We start from the raw sequence: 20,491 nt of genomic DNA, 5'->3' as shown, positions 1-20,491 counted from the left end.
CACCTGGACTTTACAAAATACTTTTGAAACACAATTAAATCTGCTGCTTTTCTGCAATGAACAGAAGTGCTAAAAGTGAAAATATTGACCCTTGCTGGTTTGATTTTGAATGTATTTGACTTTAGACGCAGACTGGATTCAGACTCTTGTAACCCATTAAACCATAAAATGAGACTGAAGTCGAAGGAATAAGGAATAAGGGCTTTTTAGAGCTGGTTTGAGTTATTACTATTTTTTAAGAGGCATAAACTGTATTTTCAGTGTAAGAAGAAGCAATTCTAATTAATGCAATCCTTCTCTTTTCCCGTAGCAATTTTTCCAGAAACAAGCTCTCAAGTTTGTCCAAGAAGCCTTTTCGCCATCTGGGTTTGTCTGATCTGTAAGTTGTCATTTCTTAAAATAAAATTTATTTTTGTCTGGAGTGGAAGAACAAAACTTTGAAGTTTGTTCTATTGAAGGTAGAGGTCCATCAATGATTAGGAATGAAATTCTGATCCAAAGAAAGCAGCAATGCTGGACACTTAAGTACAGAGAGATTTTAATTCCAGAGCTTCAAGAAGGTCAAGTGTATCTTTTAAAACAATGTAGACATCAAAATAGCCTCTTCCCTTCAGCTTTAAAATGTTTTATTGTGGGAATACTTCACACAAAGCTGTGTATAAATTAAATATTTGAGCTAGTGAAAATATAGCCTTCTATAGATCTTCAAATGAAACCTCCCTCTAATATTCTTATATTGGCCCACAGCTGCTATGCTTATGGTTGGCTATTGAAGAATATTTTTATTTTCTCAAGTTCTTTGAGTTGCATTGTGCTTTTTATAATCATTTGGTAATGAAGCACTGGTAAACATATATTTGTTGATTGTTTCAATATTACATTTTTATCCTCTGCTCCATCAAGCAGAATTTCTGTATTGGTGTACATTCCAAAATTTTGGTCATCTTGTGGATTCTTTGCTAATATGTGGGACTGCAGAGAGCCCGCAGGAGCTTTGGGAGGGTTGGGGCTGCAGAGAAGAGAGAGATTGCTCTCCTGGAGCTCAGAGCAGAGCCAGAAGTCACCCAAAATGCCAGTCCGAGATTTGCAACATCAGCTTTGCAATCCTCGACATCTTCTGCTGAACTTCAGTGTGTGAGAAATGAAATGAGCAAATCCTAGTGCCACAAAAAGAAGTTATGCCCCTTAGGTATGTTTTGTTGATAGTTAAGTTGGTATAATCACTTTCTTTACAGCCCAGGGAACATTGCTCACTGGAATTTTCTTTCATAACTTGGCTGTCGCCAAGTGCTCTGATGGAGAGACTCGCAAGTTGCAGTGCTGTCCCATTGGTGTTGGTTTTGAAGTCCCGGTTTCTTCATATGCTGTATCTAGTCCCTACCAAAAAGCCATTGTTTGTCAGTGTGTACTTGGCTGTAGCTTCTGTGTTTTGTGGTTGTCATGACCTCAAAAAAATAGATACAGAACTCAGACCAGTGCACAGTGTGAAGCTTGGTCTTCTCCTAATTTTTCTAAGCAGCTAGTGGAGAAATGGGATGATCTTTTCCCCTCTCCTCGGGTTGCAGAAAGTAAGAGTGTGTTTACACTAGCTTAGGAAGCATGCAAAAAAGGAAATGACTGCAAGTTTCAAAGCATACTCTGCTCCCCTTTTCCTGGAGTTTGTTTGCTGCCGTAACAGGTTTGTTCCAAAGCACAAATCAAGCCACTCTTGAGTCTCTCCATCTGAGGTGAACAGTTTCTTTTAGGCCGTGGGTGGAGTGAGTGCCTACAAAGATTTTTAATGAGAACAATGTCTACGTTGCTGATCTTTCTGGAGCTGGTTTGCTGCCGGGTAGAAAGAAGTAAAAAAGGACTTGGGACAGAAAGTGAGAGAATCAAATGTTACAAATATGTGATAGAAATTATGAAAATGAAGTTTAATGAGGCGGGGAAACAGAAGCAAAACAAATGACTGCTGTGAATTAGGAGTGAATGTATTTGTAGTGTTAATACCAGAGTTAAACGATGGCCATTTAGTGTCCTGGTAGTAGAAGCCGGGGAAGAGTACTGAGGTTGAGGCAGACATGGGGAAAATGGATGGTGTGAAGGTTAAACTGAGCAGTATTTAAGGTATGGAGGCAATGTGTGATGGGGACAAGTTGAGAGAGAGGGAGAGGATACAAAATTGAGGTAGAGTGTTGTGGACTTGGGAAAAAGTTGGAGCATAGGGATAGAAGAACTACAGTTATGCAAACAGAGATTGCGATGAAGTGAGGGAAAGAGGATGCAAAAATGCAGAGCCTTAAAGGGAGGAAAAACTAATAAAATTAGTATCAGTTGAACAATTCTGTTGATAAGTGGCTAATACGTAGGTGGAAAATCAGAAAGAGGAGAGAAAGAGTAGTATTGGAAGGGGAATCTGAGAGGAGAATGATGCCATAAATAGCTTCTGAGGAGCTTTCTCTAAATCTGACAAACAAGTGCCCTGTTGTTAGCACTCTTGTAAATCAAAACATAAAGGGATGAAAAGTTCAGGATAGAGTGAAATAGGAGATATTCACTGGATATCGTAAAGAAGTTACCACTTTGAAAGGTTTCTTCTTTTAGAATAAACTGTACCTGCAGCTGTAAAATTAGAGCAAACAAGATAAAGACACATAATTTGCTTTCACTAGGTCAGATTCTTTCTTTCTTTCACACAAATATATGTGGAGGGCCATCATGACTCTATCCAGCATCCTGCCTATGATGTTCCTAACTCCCTTGGTGGGTTTAACACAAAGCCGTGGAGGAAAAGAGCTGCTCAGTCACTGGTCAAGGAAAATTTCCCTTTTACAGGGAAGTTACATTATGAAACAGAAGATACAGGAAGTGAATCTTGCTGTGTTGAAAATGCATGTTGTAGGTTTTGACTCAAAGTATCCTAATGTTCATAATCTATCTTGCACAAGCAATTCTTGACCATTCTGTGGTGGTGTTAAAGTCCAGCAGATGACTCTGTGAATACAAAATGCTCCATCAGAGACTTGTGATAATGATCTCTGTAGCTGTTCATCCTCAAAGAACTACAGATGGCTTTTAGGAGCAACAGGTTACAGCTCTGATAAGCTGAGTTTTTCATGATTTGCACACTTCATGTCCTCAGGAGGCATTTGTGAGCATAGATTCTGTGAGCAACTTGCGTTTAGTTTCCGTACATCGAAAATACCAATGAAATTTTGTTAAGAGCAATTGTTTTTGTGATAAGGTGCCTTAAACAGTCACTTGCACATGCTTTATTGGATCTCATCTATGGCTGTGGGAGGAAAAATAACACTGGGTCACTTCTTACGTAGGTATTGGGATGTTTCTGTTCATACTTCACTTGGGCGTTATTGCATTGTATTGTTATGTAGTTTTATTAAATTTTAAAACTAGAATTTGGTTTAAATTTGGTTTAATTTAAACCTGTGGTTTAAATTCCATGCTGCATATCTTGTAGCTAGATGATACATTTCTGTTTCAGGGCCATTTTTTCAGTTAGTGTTTCTTCATGACATTACCTAGGGTTTTACTGAGATTTTCTGGAGTGTTGTAGCGGATGAATTTTGAAGGTTAGATAAAATCCTTTTTTATGATTAGAGTTTGTTAGAGCTTGCCTGTAATCCATGACTGTTTGACTCTATAAAGAATTTACCACCTCACAGCAGTAAACCATTTCTGGCATGATCTTTCTGAGATAGCTGAGCAGAGAGTCAAGTGTAGAAAAGAGAAATTCTGATTTCTGCTTGACTCTTATGAAATAAAATGGAGCTTGATGGAAAGCCCAGTTCTGCATGTGCTCCTGATTCACACCAGTGAATTGGAACGAGTAGCTGAGCTCCCTCTGGGATTTCTCTGACCTATGACAGTCTGGATTCTTGGTGCAAAGAGCGCTTCATTCTCCTACATGGAAACCGTTATCCACTTGCAGCTTGTGTTTCACTGAGGTTACTAAGGTTACGTTCCTTGTCCTTCTTAACTAAAGGTTTCAACTTCAACTTTCACGCAGCTGAGTGCTTGGAGTCCCCTTGCCCCCCATTTTTTGCGTGACACGTTTTCATTCTAAATAAATTGGCTTTTTTTTTTCTGTAGGATTTTGGTGGACAATCCTTTCAAGTGTTCCTGTGAAATTATGTGGATCAAGAAATTTCAAGAGACCAAGTTTTACACTGAAACTCAGGATTTATATTGCATAGATGACAACAACAAGAGGACAGCCTTGCTGGATATGAAGGTCCCAAACTGCGGTAATGCTCTTTTAATATAAACGTGCTGCTAAACTATTGTAAGACAGGAAAAACAAACATGGTTTTTTAGAAGATGCGTATCAGGATGACAACAGCACTGCTAAAGGAAGGGCGTCAGTGGAGATATTAACCACTCAGTGGTCTTTCACCCCACATGGAATCGTTCTCGGAGCTTCACGTAAAGTTCTTTTATTTCCTTGATCCTTTAAGAATGTACCATTATTCAAGTGCAGGAAAACAGAACATCGATTATAGGCAACACACAAGAATTATGTAAAACATATGCCTTTGTTAAACTAAAGAGTAGTGCTACAAAGCTCAGTAGACACAAAATTTTACCTCCTTGAAGTTTTTTTGGGTATTTGTGGTTAATGAAATCTTTATTTTCCTTCAGAAATGCTAACTCTAGCATTCGGACCGTAGGAAGAAAATTCAGAAGAACGGCCTGCTAATAGAGGCAAATTAGCTATACCTCTGTTCTTCACACAGATAAAACTCTATGAAGTTCACTTGTAAAGGCTATGCAAAAGAGTCATAACAAGCTTAGGTCTGTAGCATTTTGCAGCACATTGTTTTCAGTTAACTTACATGGATCTGGAGGTAGTGGAAAAATAATGTAACAATAAGGCTTTTTTAGTATACAACTTTGCTGCCTGTATATGGTCCTGGGACAGCTGGTGGAAAGTTTCACTCGCTACTTGAAGAGATTTCTCCTCCTCTGTGAAGGAGAGGCAGAGGCCGGGTGTTTCTGGCACACCATGAGACCTGCTGAAGTCTGGAGTTTCCTTTGCAAAGCGAAGAGCTAGGGTGCCCAGCAGCAGGCAGGCAAGAAGGAAAGGGAGCAAGAGTATCCTCATGGAGGGCTGATTTGGATTGGGAAAGCTGTAAGTGAAGGTGCATAGCAGGGGGAGCACAAAAACGATACCTTGTCTCCTTCCACCTTTGCCCATTGACTGTCCTTTTCTGCACTGCCTATGTGGAAGGTGTGACACCCTCTGATAGCAGCTGCCAGCAAGGAACAGCCATGGAGGGGGGCTGCTGCAGACCAAACATGGGCAGCGTTTAATGACAGTGATGTGTTTTATGGTCATCTATCATGTTGTTGGTCTTGTGTCCAGCTTCCTGCTAGGGCCAGGTGTGCTGGTGTATTCACGACAAAAATGATGGTACTGTCTGGTGTGGTCAAAAAAACCCAACCCGTTTAGGGGGTCTTGTGTGCTGCAGGATCTGATTTACCTGAAGAGGGAAATGATACCAAGCTCGGCTAAACAAACCCAACCGTTTGCTCCAGCTTGGTGGACTAAAAGGTAGGTTAATATGCCGGGTGTAAAAACGTCTCCTGGTGGACTGAGATCAATTAGTACAAACCAGGATCTCCAACATAGTCTTTTGTAATGTTCCTGGCTGGTACATCCAGCTACCAGCTACCAGGTAGCTAGGATTTTCCTTTGAAAACTTTTGTCGTTAAATACCCAGAATTAAATCTGTGAGACATTCTTTCTTCTGAGTTCTTGACTGTCTGCAGTCACAACAGACTTGTCTCTGACCCCTTGGTGCTGTGTAGGTCCATGTGTGTGTACACACGTGTGCATCTTGCGGGCATATCTTGACTAAAATACTTTCCATGAAAAGGGAAGGTGTTACTTCCAACTAGAGGAGCAAGAGGAGGAGAAAAGGTGAGTATATACGACATTCAGAGTGGAGTTTGCAGTATGTGGAATTTGCATATGGGAAACATGCATTTTGCTGAAGATCTGCATGGGTGTCAGCACATGCCTGCAAGTTATTTGTTAGTTTACAAGGTCCAAATATGACTAAACTTTACATAATTTTTTTTTTTCCTTATCCTTTCCTTTCCTTTCCTTTCCTTTCCTTTCCTTTCCTTTCCTTTCCTTTCCTTTCCTTTCCTTTCCTTTCCTTTCCTTTCCTTTCCTTTCCTTTCCTTTCCTTTCCTTTCCTTTCCTTTCCTTTCCTTTCCTTTCCTTTCCTTTCCTTTCCTTTCCTTTCCTTTCCTTTCCTTTCCTTTCCTTTCCTTTCCTTTCCTTTCCTTTCCTTTCCTTTCCTTTCCTTTCCTTTCCTTTCCTTTCCTTTCCTTTCCTTTCCTTTCCTTTCCTTTCCTTTCCTTTCCTTTTCCTTTCCTTTCCTTTCCTTTCCTTTCCTTTCCTTTCCTTTCCTTTCCTTTCCTTTCCTTTCCTTTCCTTTCCTTTCCTTTCCTTTCCTTTCCTTTCCTTTCCTTCCTTTCCTTTCCTTTCCTTTCCTTTCCTTTCCTTTCCTTTCCTTTCCTTTCCTTTCCTTTCCTTTTCCTTTCCTTTCCTTTCCTTTCCTTCCTTTCCTTTCCTTTCCTTTCCTTTCCTTTCCTTTCCTTTCCTTTCCTTTCCTTTCCTTTCCTTTCCTTTCCTTTCCTTTCCTTTCCTTTCCTTTCCTTTCCTTTCCTTTCCTTTCCTTTCCTTTCCTTTCCTTTCCTTTCCTTTCCTTTCCTTTCCTTTCCTTTCCTTTCCTTTCCTTTCCTTTCCTTTCCTTTCCTTTCCTTTCCTTTCCTTTCCTTTCCTTTCCTTTCCTTTCCTTTCCTTTCCTTTCCTTCTCTTTTCTCAGGTCTTTTCTTTTCGTTTACTTTTTTCAAAATGAACCAATGCATGACATAGGTCTTTAATAAAGATGACAACACAGCACAAAATAGAGAGTCCCAGGTGAAGAGAAATGACCGTGTTGGTGAGCATGGGCTGTGTTCTGGAAGACACCTGAAAGATCCAATGTGCGGCTCTTGTTTTCAGTTCCTCTGCAGATATTTTTCTGTGTTTAAAAGGACAAGAGTTAATTTAAAAAAAAACGCACTGATGAAGCTGGTTTATTTTGTTTCCAAAACTTTCTGAGAGGTAATAGGTAGAACTGAAAAAGAAGAATAATTTAGCTTTCGACATATGTGAACTTTTCTTCCTGTGAATTATGTGACGTTTTTAGCTCCTTTTGATGTCAAGAGAAATTCTTGGGTGTGCAGGCCTTTGAATTTTGTTAATAAAACATATTCTGATTTTCTCTACTAATGAAAGGGTTTCATCCCGTCTCTCTGGTTTGTTAAATTTTTCTCATTTAGAAACTAAGCAAACATGCTTTCTTCTTTGTGTGCAGGTGTTATTAATTACTTCATAATATTATAGTAAGTGCCCTGTACAGTATGTGGTAAATGTCTTGGTAATAGGACGTCTCACTACTGTGTGCTGTTAATAAATCTCTTGCTGGGAAGTTGGAAGAGGCCACTGTGGTTTCTTGATCATAAGGCTTTGATTTGTAGATAATTGATGTGAAAATTAGCAAAGTTCTGTGGTACTTATTGTTTATATAGTGGAAGTGTTCATTAATGTGCTGATTAAAGGCTGGTTGCAATTTAGATGCCATCAGCTTTATGATTTCTTTTCTTGAGGTTTAAAGTCAGGTATGCTCGCTATCTAGAAGATCCTTTCCAGCTGCAATATTAAGAGTGTCAATTGATTGTTAGGATGTTTGCAGATTTTTTTTTCCAACTGCATTTTAAATGTATTTATGTATGATGAAAATTGTCAGATTCTTTTAAGTTTTAAATTCACACTTAATTACTATGTCAAAGGTTTTTAAGTTACATCTACTGCAGTAGTATTTGTAGAGCCTTCTGTGTAGAGGAATAGTGGTGTTTAGTTTTGCCATTTTCACAGCATTACCTGGTTGTCTGGGTTTTTTTTGTTTCCACCTGATAAATAGCGTTAGAAAATTAAGAAAGCGAACTAAATAAGAAAACACTTTGTTCTTATTACTACTTCTGTAAACTCTGGCAGCAATTGCCACAGGTATATGGAGTCCTTGGAAGTGAGGCATGTCCTGTGCCTGGGGTAAGGTTGCTCAGAAGTCTGTCAGTCTGCACATCACCTGGAGCTCACTGACTACCAAGGAGGCAAGACCATGTCTCAGGGACTGGTTATGAAGGTGTTGATTGCTCCTTCTGGTAGGCATTCAATGACCCAGCTGCTATCATTGAACAGAAAGAAATCTTTTTTTCTTGTGGTATTTTTGGAAGAGGCCTGGCTTCTACAGCTGTCTCTGCAGTCCCGTGTGGAATTTTTCGTTGTTCTGCATCTCAGTCTGGTGGTGGCTTTTTGCCTTATCTGGCCAATTTAGCTAATCAGATTGTTTTCTATACGCTGGTGTGGTACTCAATCTGGCTTTCAGTTTTGCTTACCGTCACAGCTTAGTATGCTTATTTATCATATATTGTTTCTGCAGGTGTTTTCTTTCTTGTCATTGGTTGTGCATGCTAGCTAAAGTCTGCTGAACAAACTGGCAAATTAGTCTGGTGTACTAATTTGTTGTACCTGTCACAAACGTATGTTCAGACTGGCCGTTTGTTTACATAAGGAGCCAGTCAGCAGAAATGTTGTCTGATCTGAGAAATGCAGGATTTTATGAATGCTAACGCTTTTTGTCTGTCTCCTCCCTTGCGCACGAAGTACTGGTGTGTTTCTCTTAGTGCTGCTTCTTGTGTACGACTGACAAAATTTTAGAAGTTGTTGTAATGTAGAATTACAGTCTAAAGAGACGGGTTGTCCATTTCTTGCTTGGTTGGGAAAGCCATGAATTTTTACAGGCAATTGTTCAGATGACTGGATTGGATCTGCTTTCATTTCAGCTTCTTTCTGGTAGTAGATTTTTATCTGAGAAGTAGAGAAGTAAACGGTAATACCAGACTGGAGGCAGGTGATTATAAGTTCTAAGGGCTGGAAAAGGCAAACTGAAGCATTGATGCTTTTACTTCTTTGAATTTACAGAAAAGATTTGTCGTGAGTCAATAAAATAAACATGAGATCTTACGCAATCACAGTACAATGCAGTCTAAAACCACGAGCAAAGGCATAATCCAGTGGGTGTTGATGTTTTTTTCCATTATCAGCCAGACTTCACAGATAAGACTATCAGAAGAACATTACAGGCAGAATGAAATGAATTTAAAAAAAGCCTTCAACATTCTCCATATTTACCTTTCAGAATATTCATGGGCTCTCTAGCCTGTGTTGTTTATTTTGGCTCAAGAACTAGATGTTTTGCATCATGTATGGTGGCAAACTGTTCTTATTTTCTCTGTAAGAGTTTTAATTCTTATCTATGGTCATGGCTGCATGAAAAGTGTTTTTTATGAGAGTTTTGACAGTAATGAGGTTTCACTGTTGCTCCAAAGTTGTCTTAGAGTTTTCCAAAGTTAATTAAAACAATTTCCATTATTCCAGCTTTTGAGTGAAAATAACCAATAATTTATGGATGCTTGAAAACACAACAGGAATCTCATTTTCAAAGCCGTATCTTGGCTTTGAAAACTATGGCCGTAACATAACTTCCTTGTGAGCATGCATACTTTTATCTGTTCATGAAGCAGCCAGTAACTTTAATACAGATGCCTGGTCATATGATACGTAGATCAGGGCTTCTGAATGATGATAGTTGAGTGTATGTGATGTACGTGAGCCTCTCATATTTAAAAAAAAATGCGGAATTCTATTTTATTATTCTGATTCAATTTTTGCTTTAACTCGAATGAAGCAGGTTTATCATCCAAAGCAGGTTAGAAATAGGAAGAAGTAAGGCACTATCTAAGGGAAATAATTGTGTCTTGATCACTCAAGTATTGTACCTGAACTCAGTGCATTGTGCAGGTTTGCAGAGGTACTCTCTGTGCCTGACCTGACACATCTGCGTAAGTGTGGAGTGCTGATCTACTGAGGGAAAACAGCTATCTGACTGTTGCCTAGCAGTATTCTTACTTTGCTCTTACGGTGTAACTAGGTGAAGACTGACAACTAGATAACTGTATTGAGAAGCCTAAAGAAAGTACTTTTTTTGCTTTAAAAGTGGAGGCATTTCATGAAAGCATGCCTTAAGCCTTGTAGTTGGTATATGGTATACTTGTATCAAGAGTGAAACCCATCATTTTACTCATTTATTCAATAGTTCTCTGAAAATGCTTCTGTTTCAAGACCATGTTTATCACAGTGCAATATTTGACAGGTTGGCATTATTTTCAGTGTTTCCTGGACACACATTAAATTCCTCAGATAAAGATACAGGAATTGCAACTGCATTACGCGCACTTAGTGAATAAGAAGTCATTTGTTAGAGGTTTGCATAAGCTGGTTTAGGCCTCATTAACGTACATTGCAAAGACTGTTTAGCTCTTGGTTCATCTGTTAACCTGCTATATTCAGCCCAACAGTGCTGAATGTATTTGGTTTTCTTTTGAAAGTTATTATGGATAAACTGAAGCTTAAATACCATTTAAGAACAATTTCTCCAGATGTCTTTTAATTTCCTTAACCATTCAGGGAATTGGAGAGAAAACATGACTGCGTACCTTCAGGAAACTGCTAGCAAGGGAGGTGTTGATAAGGTTGATAGCCTCCATAGAAACTTAAAAACTGGAAATTCTTTCAGACAAACTGTTGCTATTAATACTGGGGAGACAAGGTCCATTGAACGATTCAGGTGTTGCAAGATCCTTTCTTATTCAGCACCTTCCTACTGGAACCCAGGTCAGGCCTAGGGAGAATTTTAGTGAAAAAGAGAGTGATGGAGTGCTTAAAGGCAAAGTAAGGGTGTATTGGCTCTGGGGAAGCATACTTTAAAGACTCATCATCTTCCGGTAGAGGCTGTACTTGTTTAATTATTTTCTGTAAAGGTTCCCAGCCGAATGTGACAATCAGGCGTGTCATGAGTGGAGGCAGATTTGTTTTAGTATTTTAAAATATTTGGGTGGCTCAGTGAGCTGCCACGTCACTCATTCTGCTTTCCAACAGAAGCACGTTCCTCCATAGATCAACAAGATGGGTGTTGTGAGTGTCAGATCTGACGCAGTAAGAAAATGAGAGTTGGACTTCTAAGAAGGTATGCTGAAATAGCAAGTGCATCTAGCGAGAAGAGGTCCGAAATGAGCTTTATCAGGGTGCATTTGCCTTCCAATTGCTCCTTAGACAATGCTGAAGGCATGGGAAGGTCCTAACCTCCTGTCTCCTAGGGCTTTGGCAAGAATCTTCTACGTTTGGACACAGTCTCTCCTAACGGTAGGAATTTGTGCTTTTTTCTTTCAAAAGAGCATAACAGTAGCTGCTCCTTCTTTTTTTTTTTTTTTTTAGATTTAAAAAAAAAAGTAGTACCTACAGGAGGAGATCTTGTCATCTTCTGAATTCAGGTTCGGTTTAGGAATCTAACCTGCAATGTTGGGAATAATGTCCTCACTACCAGCCTGTAGAGTGTTTGAGACTATTCTAGCTTAATCCTGTAAGAAACTTTGCAGAATACCGTAGTCATTGTTGAAAACACCCACCAAGATTTGCAGTGCCGCATGGTGAGCGTATCTCTCTATAGAGTGGTTATTCAGTGCTCTGTTCAATGGTTATAAGTTCTCCTAAAGAGTTGAAGAGGTTTTGGTCTGGGACAATTTCTTTAATTTACATTAACACTCAGTGAGCAGAGTATGGAGATATGCTGAGGAAAAGGATCATAATCTGTGATTCCTTTTTCTCTTTCCGCCTTATACCTTTCAGGTTAGTACCTTTACTTTTCATGTTAATGCAAGGGAAATTTCAAGGTTGTTTTTTTTTTTCATGATGGCACAGTTACAGTGGAGAAATGAGGAGTAGTGCCTGGTGGTTAGAACAGTGAAATAAGGAGTTGCAGGCTTCTCTTTGCTGTAGCTGGAGTGGAAGGTGATCTTTGGGCTCCAGAAAAAAGAAGGTATATGAGAGATGATAATTTTTTTAAATGTTCCTGATTTCTGCTAATTCTGTATTTTATTTGGCTAAGACAATTTTTTATTTTCATTGAATATGGTTATGGTTGTCAACTTAGAATTAACTTCTGTGAGATTTCTGCAATTATCTCTATGTATTGAGCATTTTTATTTTGTGGTTGTGATACAACAGGAAATGGAAACAATGATTTATGTTTCTTTAATTCATGTTTTGCATGTAAACTTTAGGAGTATCCTGTTTATAGTGCTCTAAAGATGCATCCAGGCTGATTTCTGGCCCTGTCATTCTGCAGACTTCGGTAGAAATATGCCCACTTAGCCCATGGCTGAAATTTGGCTCAGAGCTTGTTGGCTCACAGTTGCTAAGTGAAGCACAGAAGGTGTTATCACATATCCAACAGCTCCTAGCTTTATAGCTAGAATTGCTAGAAAGTTTTTTGCTTTATTTTTTTGTACCGATAAAAGCCCATAGGAAAAGGCCTTTGGAATTTGTAAGTGTAATCCTGTATTTTCAAACAAGGCAGAATTTTAACAGAATGATACAAGACGACTGTTTTTCTTACATCTTACATCGATACAACTTGTTTGGAGCCAGTAAGACCTCTGAAATTTGCAGATCTATGTGCACAGCTCTTAACAAACTGCATTGTCAAATATCCTGTTATCTGACTTCAGATAGTACAAGTCGTGGGTGGTATGAAGCAGTACTGTAGTGCTGTAATTAATCGTATGTTTTCAAACTACAGAGAAAAAGCAAAGCCAAGAACCTTGGACTGTATTGAAACCTTCCGTGAGGAAAGCAGAATGGATTTGGGCTACTGTAACTTATGAATTACAGCAGATATTTTATAAGTCAGTGATCCTGGTAGTCCATCTTTATAGGGTTCAGTTTGATAGATGGTTGCTGGCTCAGTATTAATTTAGTCATTCTGGGTCTGACATATTTATTAAAAAGATGATTAAGGATTTCAGGTAAGGATTAAGATGACCTTATTAAAATTCAGATGCAGTTGGCTAGTTTTGAGGGAAAAAAAATGTCAATTTTTTCTTTGTAACTGCTTGTTCTTATCACAGAACAAGTTGACCTGCAAAAATGTGCCAAGCAAAAAAGAGATGTCATGGGCCACATTGAAAACCATTCAGTGACACTGCATCATGGCTAAACTCCTGGGAGTTTGTTGACTGGCTGATGAAAATCAGAGGCTTAGTGTGCAAAGGATGGCATAAATGAATGCAGCGTTGGATTTGTTGTATTCTCTCAGGCACTCATTTCTTCATCCTATCATTTCTTAGGTGTTAGTGAGGCTAATTGACCATATTGAGAGAATTTTTTGGTGAAGGTTTTTGGGCAGCTGAATAAATCCCAGAACTGAACAGATGAAAGATGAAACTGAAAAGTCAATCTGGAAATAATTTCGTAAAAAATTTTGTAACTGCGAAGATAGTTGACCAGTGAAACAACCTCTTGGGTGTAATGGTGAATTCTTTTCTCCTTGCTTAAGACCACCTTCTTCTAAAAGTTGCTGTAGTGTACTGGCTAGAGTGTTAGCTCGGTGCTGAGAGTTGAGTTACAGACTACAGTTTGTATTAATACTCAGTTATTTCTTACTTAGGTCATATCCTTCCTTTGACATACAATGACAGTCTGGCTCTATCAAGGCCAGTATAAGTTTTCTGTAGAAAGCAGTAAGTAGCAAGCATGAAGACTTTTAAAGCCCTCTAGGAATTTAGGCACATTCTTTTTATTAATGTCCATTGACAGTTGTGTAGCCAAATGCTGTAGTAACCTTTGAAAATTTCGTCCAAAGTATTTGGTTTTGTGATTGCTGAAGTCCCAGCTGTGCACAGTGAAGATATGAGTCATTCCCTAGTGATGCTTGACAGCCGCTGTCTGATGGCTTTAGGCCATCGATTTGCACGAATGATGGTCTGTGATGGTAAATAGCCTCCCCCACACTTAAAAAAGGGTCTGCTTGGTTGTGGTGGGGTGAGGGAAGTGACTGCTTATTCTAATCCAGAGTTGCCAGAGTATTCCTGAGAATAGTTTCCCAATTCGAATGTGAGAACAGATATTCTATATGTGGTGAAATAACATAGCTGTCATACACCCATACATAATGAAACACATGGAGTTTAGTGTACACTTTCGTCTACTGAACTGTGTAACTCTCTACACTACAGTTTAAAATTCACAGTAGCAGGTTCTGTCCTCTCATTTTTACAGAGATGGAAAAGCTTTGGGTAGATTATTGAGAAGAAGGAGGACTTGAGAAAAGAAAATAAAAGAGTGTGGTCTTAGATAATTTGGAAACTCATTTCTCTCCGCCATCAGAACAGGAGGCATTCAGTGAATTTGAATGTCACAAACAAATTTCAGAACTGGTAAAAGGGGGTGTCTTGTAACGGCCTGGACAGCATGCCTGTGAAACTCACTCCTGCAGAAGGCTATTAAGGCCAAGAATACAGCAAACTTGAGAAAGAAAATGGATACTAGCAGAGTTATTACTGATATCCAGAATTATAATAATTAATGCTATCAAAGTTTGAAAGAGATACTGTGTTTCGAGCTTTGGGGCACAGGGTAATCTCTGTCTGACGAATATCAAGATGAGACTTGCGGAAAGATGATGTCATGTCTACCTTGCATGGGCTCACGCTACAGTCTAAAACTTACCATACTGGCAGTATACAAAGGTATTTCAACCTGTGTCTGATTGCTTATATCAGTTACTGTATACAAATTCCTGTAAAACATACACTCGTGTCAACAGAAGTGATAGTCATCTAAAACACTGTATTTAACCAAGTTAAATCAGGAGTAAATACAGCATGGTTGAATATCTTTGTAATTGTGTAGGTGTCAAAATGCAACTGACTCGTATGAATGGTTTCACACTGCACTGAGCATACATACTGAGCATATGTGTCTCTTAGGGCGCATCGTGGTGTTCTAAATGCAGTTAATTTTTAGTACAGATTTTGCTGCTTACTCTCGTTGCTTTATTGATAAGTCCAGTATATCACGTTTTCTAGATATGAAGTCTTATGCTACTGTCTGCTTTTACCAAACAGAGCCCCTTCTCAACTAGTGTGTATTCTGTGGAGCAGTCTGGGTGCCACTGGAAATAAAACCCAAAATGACCTTGCAGTTAAAGTTCATTAACTCAAGATATCCAACCAGAAAAAGTTAATCCCAAGGCAATTTTTGGATGTGTTTCCCATCCACCTCTTGTGACTGGGAAAGAGAGTAAAAAAAAAAACCCACACACTGTGATTATTCTATTCTATTCTATTCTATTCTATTCTATTCTATTCTATTCTATTCTATTCTATTCTATTCTATTCTATTCTATTCTATTCTATTCTATTCTATTCTATTCTATTCTACTTACACTTTTTTTGCTGCAGTATTTTCTGCTGGGTCTTGCAACTGTTTTTTTTGTGTAACTTTAGGAATCTGTAGAATGGTAAACATTACTATTTTATAATCTTCAGGAACGATGCAAGCATGATGTAGCTGTTTCCCTCAGAGATATAACACCAACATGATACGTGCATGCTTTTGCAAATAAACAGAGCTAGGTCTAATTCTGGATGGGAACCAGAACCAGTACCAGAGGAATTAAATGGCAGTTGCCTATCCTGTAAATAAACACACTGCAGGAAAAAGTTGTCTCAGAACTTAAGAGCTATTAAAGGAGGACTCTAAAGGACCTAAGTTGTTTTTATTTTTGTTTACATGAGATGTTGCATGTGAAATGATGTGTTAGTAGGAACCGAGCAGGCTTGCACAGTGAATGCTAGGCTAATCTGTCGTGTAGACCTTGTCCCAAGTGCTAGGGCCAGAAGAAATGAGGAGCTTTAATCTCTTCGCATGTTCAGGTCTGGCAAGAATAGTTGGAATGGTTTTCAGGGGTGGTATGGAAGTGTGACTTTTTATAAAGCAAATGATCTCATTACTTCTCTCCTTGTTCCCTAACCAGCATAATTAATATCCAAACGTTCCCTAAGATTAGCTTTATTTCCTGCCCAGCTAGTTGACAGACACTACTGAGATTTGAATTCACAGCAGGCGAGAGCAGATGGCTACCTTCGCTAACAGATTACTGCATCAAAGCATACAAACTGTCCAGCTCTGTCTCAATAAACTTCAGCATATGATTTATAAAGTGAACATAATAGAAGAAATCCTTGATGCCTATAACGGGAATCATATTACAGCTCTGCTTAAAGCACTGGGAGAATTGCCTCAGCAGTTATTGTATACTTATGCTGATCTTCAAATCTTATTAGGCAAGAAAGCATTGCCTGGGAAATTATTTGTCTTCTCTTTAGTGTTACTTCCTCTCATTTAGTTTTTATTGAACTAATTAAACTTAATGGCAGATTTCCAATATGTATGGCTTGTATTGAAGTTCTTGCAAATGTATCAATGTGTTCACACTGATTCGATGGTTAATTGTCTGTGTCAGACTTTTTACATGAGCAAAAAAGTTGCTGCTAAACTTCTACACCTGCAAGTCCATAATGAGACTACTGTACTCGTCACTAAAAAACAAAACAAAACAAAACAAAAAGAACCATTGTTTCAGAAAAAGAAAAGCCATTGCAAAATCATGCATACATATCCAGCACAGCAGATACACTTGATTATTTGAGATGATAAGTTATAAGTAGAGCTTGCCTGGAAGAGTTGATGAGAAATGCCTCATAAAGGAGGCCAAGGCTTTGTATTTACAGAGTGTCACAGCTGCGAATGGTGGCACAGTATCTTTTAAGAAAGATAGGATATTTCAAGCATATTGCATTGTTGCATAATTATTTACTGTGTAAATAAATATGAAATGTGAGGTCCTCTGTGCCTGAAGTCTGTTGATATTGCTGGTGTTATTTTTGAAGAGGGTCAGTCTATAATTCCTTGTTGTTTGTAAGCATTCAGCGTATATTTACTCTTCGGGAAGCTCCCATTGCTTTAGGTGTTGAAGAATGAGATACAGAGTGATTTATAACTCTGTGAGGTGGAGGGGAGTCCTGATTCTTGCAAAATCTGGGCTCGTTTCCTGGTGAGTGGTACCATCTCACTGCTTTTCAGCTCTCCTGAGGGCAATAGCAAAGTCTGCTAAAGTGCCTTGTGCAGCATCTCTATGCAATTGCTAAGCCTCTCTTCTGTCCGTTCTCTCCTCTGGTTTGATCTGTTCAGTGCTCTGTTTCCCTCACTTTGTACTTAAGATCTATTTTTTGCCCAGCTCTCTGTAAGCTGTCTCTCTGTATGAGAGGGATGGCTGCAATCACTTGTGTGATACCAGGAGCTAATGGGATTTTCCTGTTAGTGTTGTGGAGAACAGTGGGAATACCACAATGTAAGTTCATGGAAAATAGAGATTTCTTTGCAGCTGTTGCAAAGGGACAGATGAAGTTTCATGTTTTAAAGAATAAGGGAAGTTTTTTTTTTTCATTTTGAAGTTAAAAACTGAAGTTAGGATAACTTCTGTTAGCCCACTTGAAACATTTCACTGTATAATTAAATTAATGTAATTCCACATGCAGTAATGTTTTCTTAGGATATGAAGTGGAGGAGGTGAAGAAAATTGTTACATAGCAGCTTAAAGATTTAGTTATATGTTTCCAAAGATGATGTTTGTGCTTCCTGACTGAATAGTAACTGACGACAGTGAATATCTCATTTAGTGGTGTTTTTGCTTGCATTTACACAGCTTGCTTAGAGTTGAGTGGTGTTGGTTTCTGTCAAATACAAACGCACGTGTTTTGTTTTGTTGTTGTTTCTATCGCAGACTTGCCCTCAGCAAACTTAAGCAATTACAACATCACTGTGGTGGAAGGAAAGAGCATCACATTGTACTGTGATACTACTGGCGGGCCACCCCCTAACGTGTCCTGGGTGCTCACTAACCTTGTCTCAAACCATGAGGTAAGTTTCATATTCAAATACGTGACAGTTCAGAGGCAGGAGATACCTGCTGAAAGATGAAATGAAAGTTCATGTCCGGCTTTAGTTAACTTTTTACTAAAAAGATGAAAAAGAAAATTGATGTTGGGATTACATCTGTTTTCCAGTTACTTTCATTCCAGAGTGACTGCCACAGAGCTTTTGGAGAATAGCAGACATTCTCTCCTCGAGACCCTGATCTACACTCTGCTTTTTAGATATTCACTTGTGAATAAGAGTACTGTAATTTTTCGGAAGTAATGTGGTGAATTAGAATACTGAAACACAAGGGCTTTCTTACTATCGCTGATACCTGCATATAGAGAATAAATCTAATCTACCCTAATCATGAAAAAAAGCTTTGTATATCTTTAATTTTATTATGTTTTCATGCCAAAAGCTTGTTGTGTTGGAATTTGATTGTGAATATTATTTTGTCACTTGTTTAATTTTCCTTCAACAAACAAAGCAACAACAGGAAGCCTTGGAAATCGAAGTGAAGGTTTTACTACCTTAGACTGTGCACACACTGGAATTAAAATAATTAAGTTTTTTCTGATGGCAGTGTTGATAAGGAGAAGCATATAAGGAAATCTTCAACATGCAGCTGCTGACCTTTTAAATTGCCATTATTTACATTGTAGGCAAGACCCTCTGTTATTTACAAATTTATGACATTGACTTTCCTATGTACATGATGGTGCAGACTGCCTAAAGCTTCCTGGTCCGTACTAAGTGTGAGATGTGTATTTCCAAAACTGTTTCTGCAGTGCAGAAGAGATAAGACCTCTAGGGTCTCTTAACATTTGTTCTTTCTTCTTTGAGGTTACTATATTGGACCTGCAAAGAATTTGACTAGCCTGTCTTTTAGCCCTCATAAGTGAGAGCTCTGCAGAGCTGTAGTTTTATTTTTAAAATTTTCACTAATCTGTAAAACTAGCCAAAGGCATCAGTCGTCATCAAGAACAAGAAATTAAAACAGTTTGAGGAACTTACGCCAAGTTGTGCTCTTTTTTTTTTTTTTTTTTGAGTTATGAGCCAAAACAAATGTGGGATGCTGTTCAAAAAGTGAGATCACCTAATTTTTAACCCTCCTATCTTTGAAATGCCATGGTCAGTTTGCTTCAAACTTTCCATAAATATTCTGCCCTGGCGTAACTTCATCTTGAGATTTCAGAGGGGTTCATAATATAGGCTAGCTACAACCTTAGCTGTGGAGCACAGTAGTCTTTTCAGTAGCAGAAGAATGAGTGCCTTTTAAACCTCATTTGCCATTCACGGCTATCCTTCCCTTTTCTGTGAGTGTTGTTCTTGGTTTCCTTTCTTTCAGTTTCTGTTCTGAGATAGTTTGCCTATCTCAGTTTCTGCCTCTCTTTTCTTCACCTCCTCTGCTGCTTTTGCCTGTTTTCTTTCTCTTTCCTGTTCTATAGAGAGATGTTAACAAAAGTTAAAACTAAACTCTAGTTGTGCAAAGCTAGCTGTACACTCTCAGTTTCTACACTGACGTATGATCTGGTTGATGTTGGTTAGATTTTTCTTGCTCTAGATTTCTGCCCTGAGCCTGTGGTTGAGCCCCTCTGCTTTCAGTCCAGCTTTGAGCGCTGCTCACCTCCGAGAGTTGCACGTAGAGAAATGTGTAATGACGTGTTTGCTTTTCCGCTCACCTCCCCTAGTGTCACACTGAAATCAAAGGGATGTTTAACTTGAGTTAAGGTGTCATCTCGAGGTTCAAAATTCTGGTCCCACAGAACCACATGCAGGAGCGTTCCCGCATGTCCTCGCTGGCTGCCACTGAAAGTCACTGTGGTTTTACAGAAGCGGTGTGTTCTTTGTGTTCTGTGCAGCACTGTAGTGTGTGTGTACATTAAGAAAAGTACCTCAAAATTAGTTTTTAAAAATGATCCTAATTATTGTTTATTTTCTGAATGCATTTACATTCCTTTCCTTTTTAAGTAAATAGTCTCGCGTTTTATGAAAAATTCAAGTATGGAAGTAGTAATTATTTGGAGATCATATGAAGAGCCTGATTTGAGAAAACCAGTCTTTAACAACTAGCTTTGCTAGCTAGTGTTTTTTTTTTCATTTGTTTGGTTGTTTTTTTTTTTTTTTTGTAATTCAGCCCTATTTGCTTTATTTACTGTTGCATAGCTGTGTATTCAATATGGCATTTAAGGCTGTAAATGGGCACTAAGCTTTCTAAGAATCATAAGAATCAAGATTTCTAAGAATCATAATTCTTACCTTAATTTATTCTGTGCCTGAACACCTAAACCAGTACTTGGGCAGTAGCTTAAGTAACAGAAGGTACGTAATTTCTCGTCGAAAGCTTCATGAAAACAAGAAGCTTTCAAGAGAAATTTGACTAAGGAGGAGGCAGAAGACACATTGTTGTCAAGGCACAGTAGAGCTCAGAAAGCAGCAGTGGAAGAGATGTCAAGCATAAGTATAAAGGAAACAGACCAAAGGAAGAATAAAGCAAGGACTGAATAGAATATAGGAGGGAAGAAGACATTTGACGGGAGCAGAGATAGGCCA

General features: G+C 38.6%; 1 protein-coding gene across 5 annotated transcripts in view; it reads left to right on the top strand.

Annotated features, from left to right (window-relative positions):
* NTRK2 (neurotrophic receptor tyrosine kinase 2) overlaps positions 1–20,491 on the top strand; it is a 202,918-nt gene that overhangs the window by 24,861 nt on the left and 157,566 nt on the right. For all 5 annotated transcript variants that reach the window (XM_086628706.1, XM_086628705.1, XM_086628704.1 and 2 more), the window contains exons 4-6: positions 311–379; positions 4,093–4,247; positions 17,802–17,938. In XM_086628706.1, the coding sequence (XP_086484832.1) occupies positions 311–379; positions 4,093–4,247; positions 17,802–17,938 (361 nt within the window). The remainder of the gene's footprint in view (positions 1–310; positions 380–4,092; positions 4,248–17,801; positions 17,939–20,491) is intronic.

Source organism: Tauraco erythrolophus, chromosome Z, assembly GCF_009769465.1.
Source record: "Tauraco erythrolophus isolate bTauEry1 chromosome Z, bTauEry1.pri, whole genome shotgun sequence".
Taxonomy (NCBI): domain Eukaryota; kingdom Metazoa; phylum Chordata; class Aves; order Musophagiformes; family Musophagidae; genus Tauraco; species Tauraco erythrolophus.
Note: the sequence above shows the minus strand (reverse complement) of the source record. Positions and strands in the feature narration are given on the sequence as shown.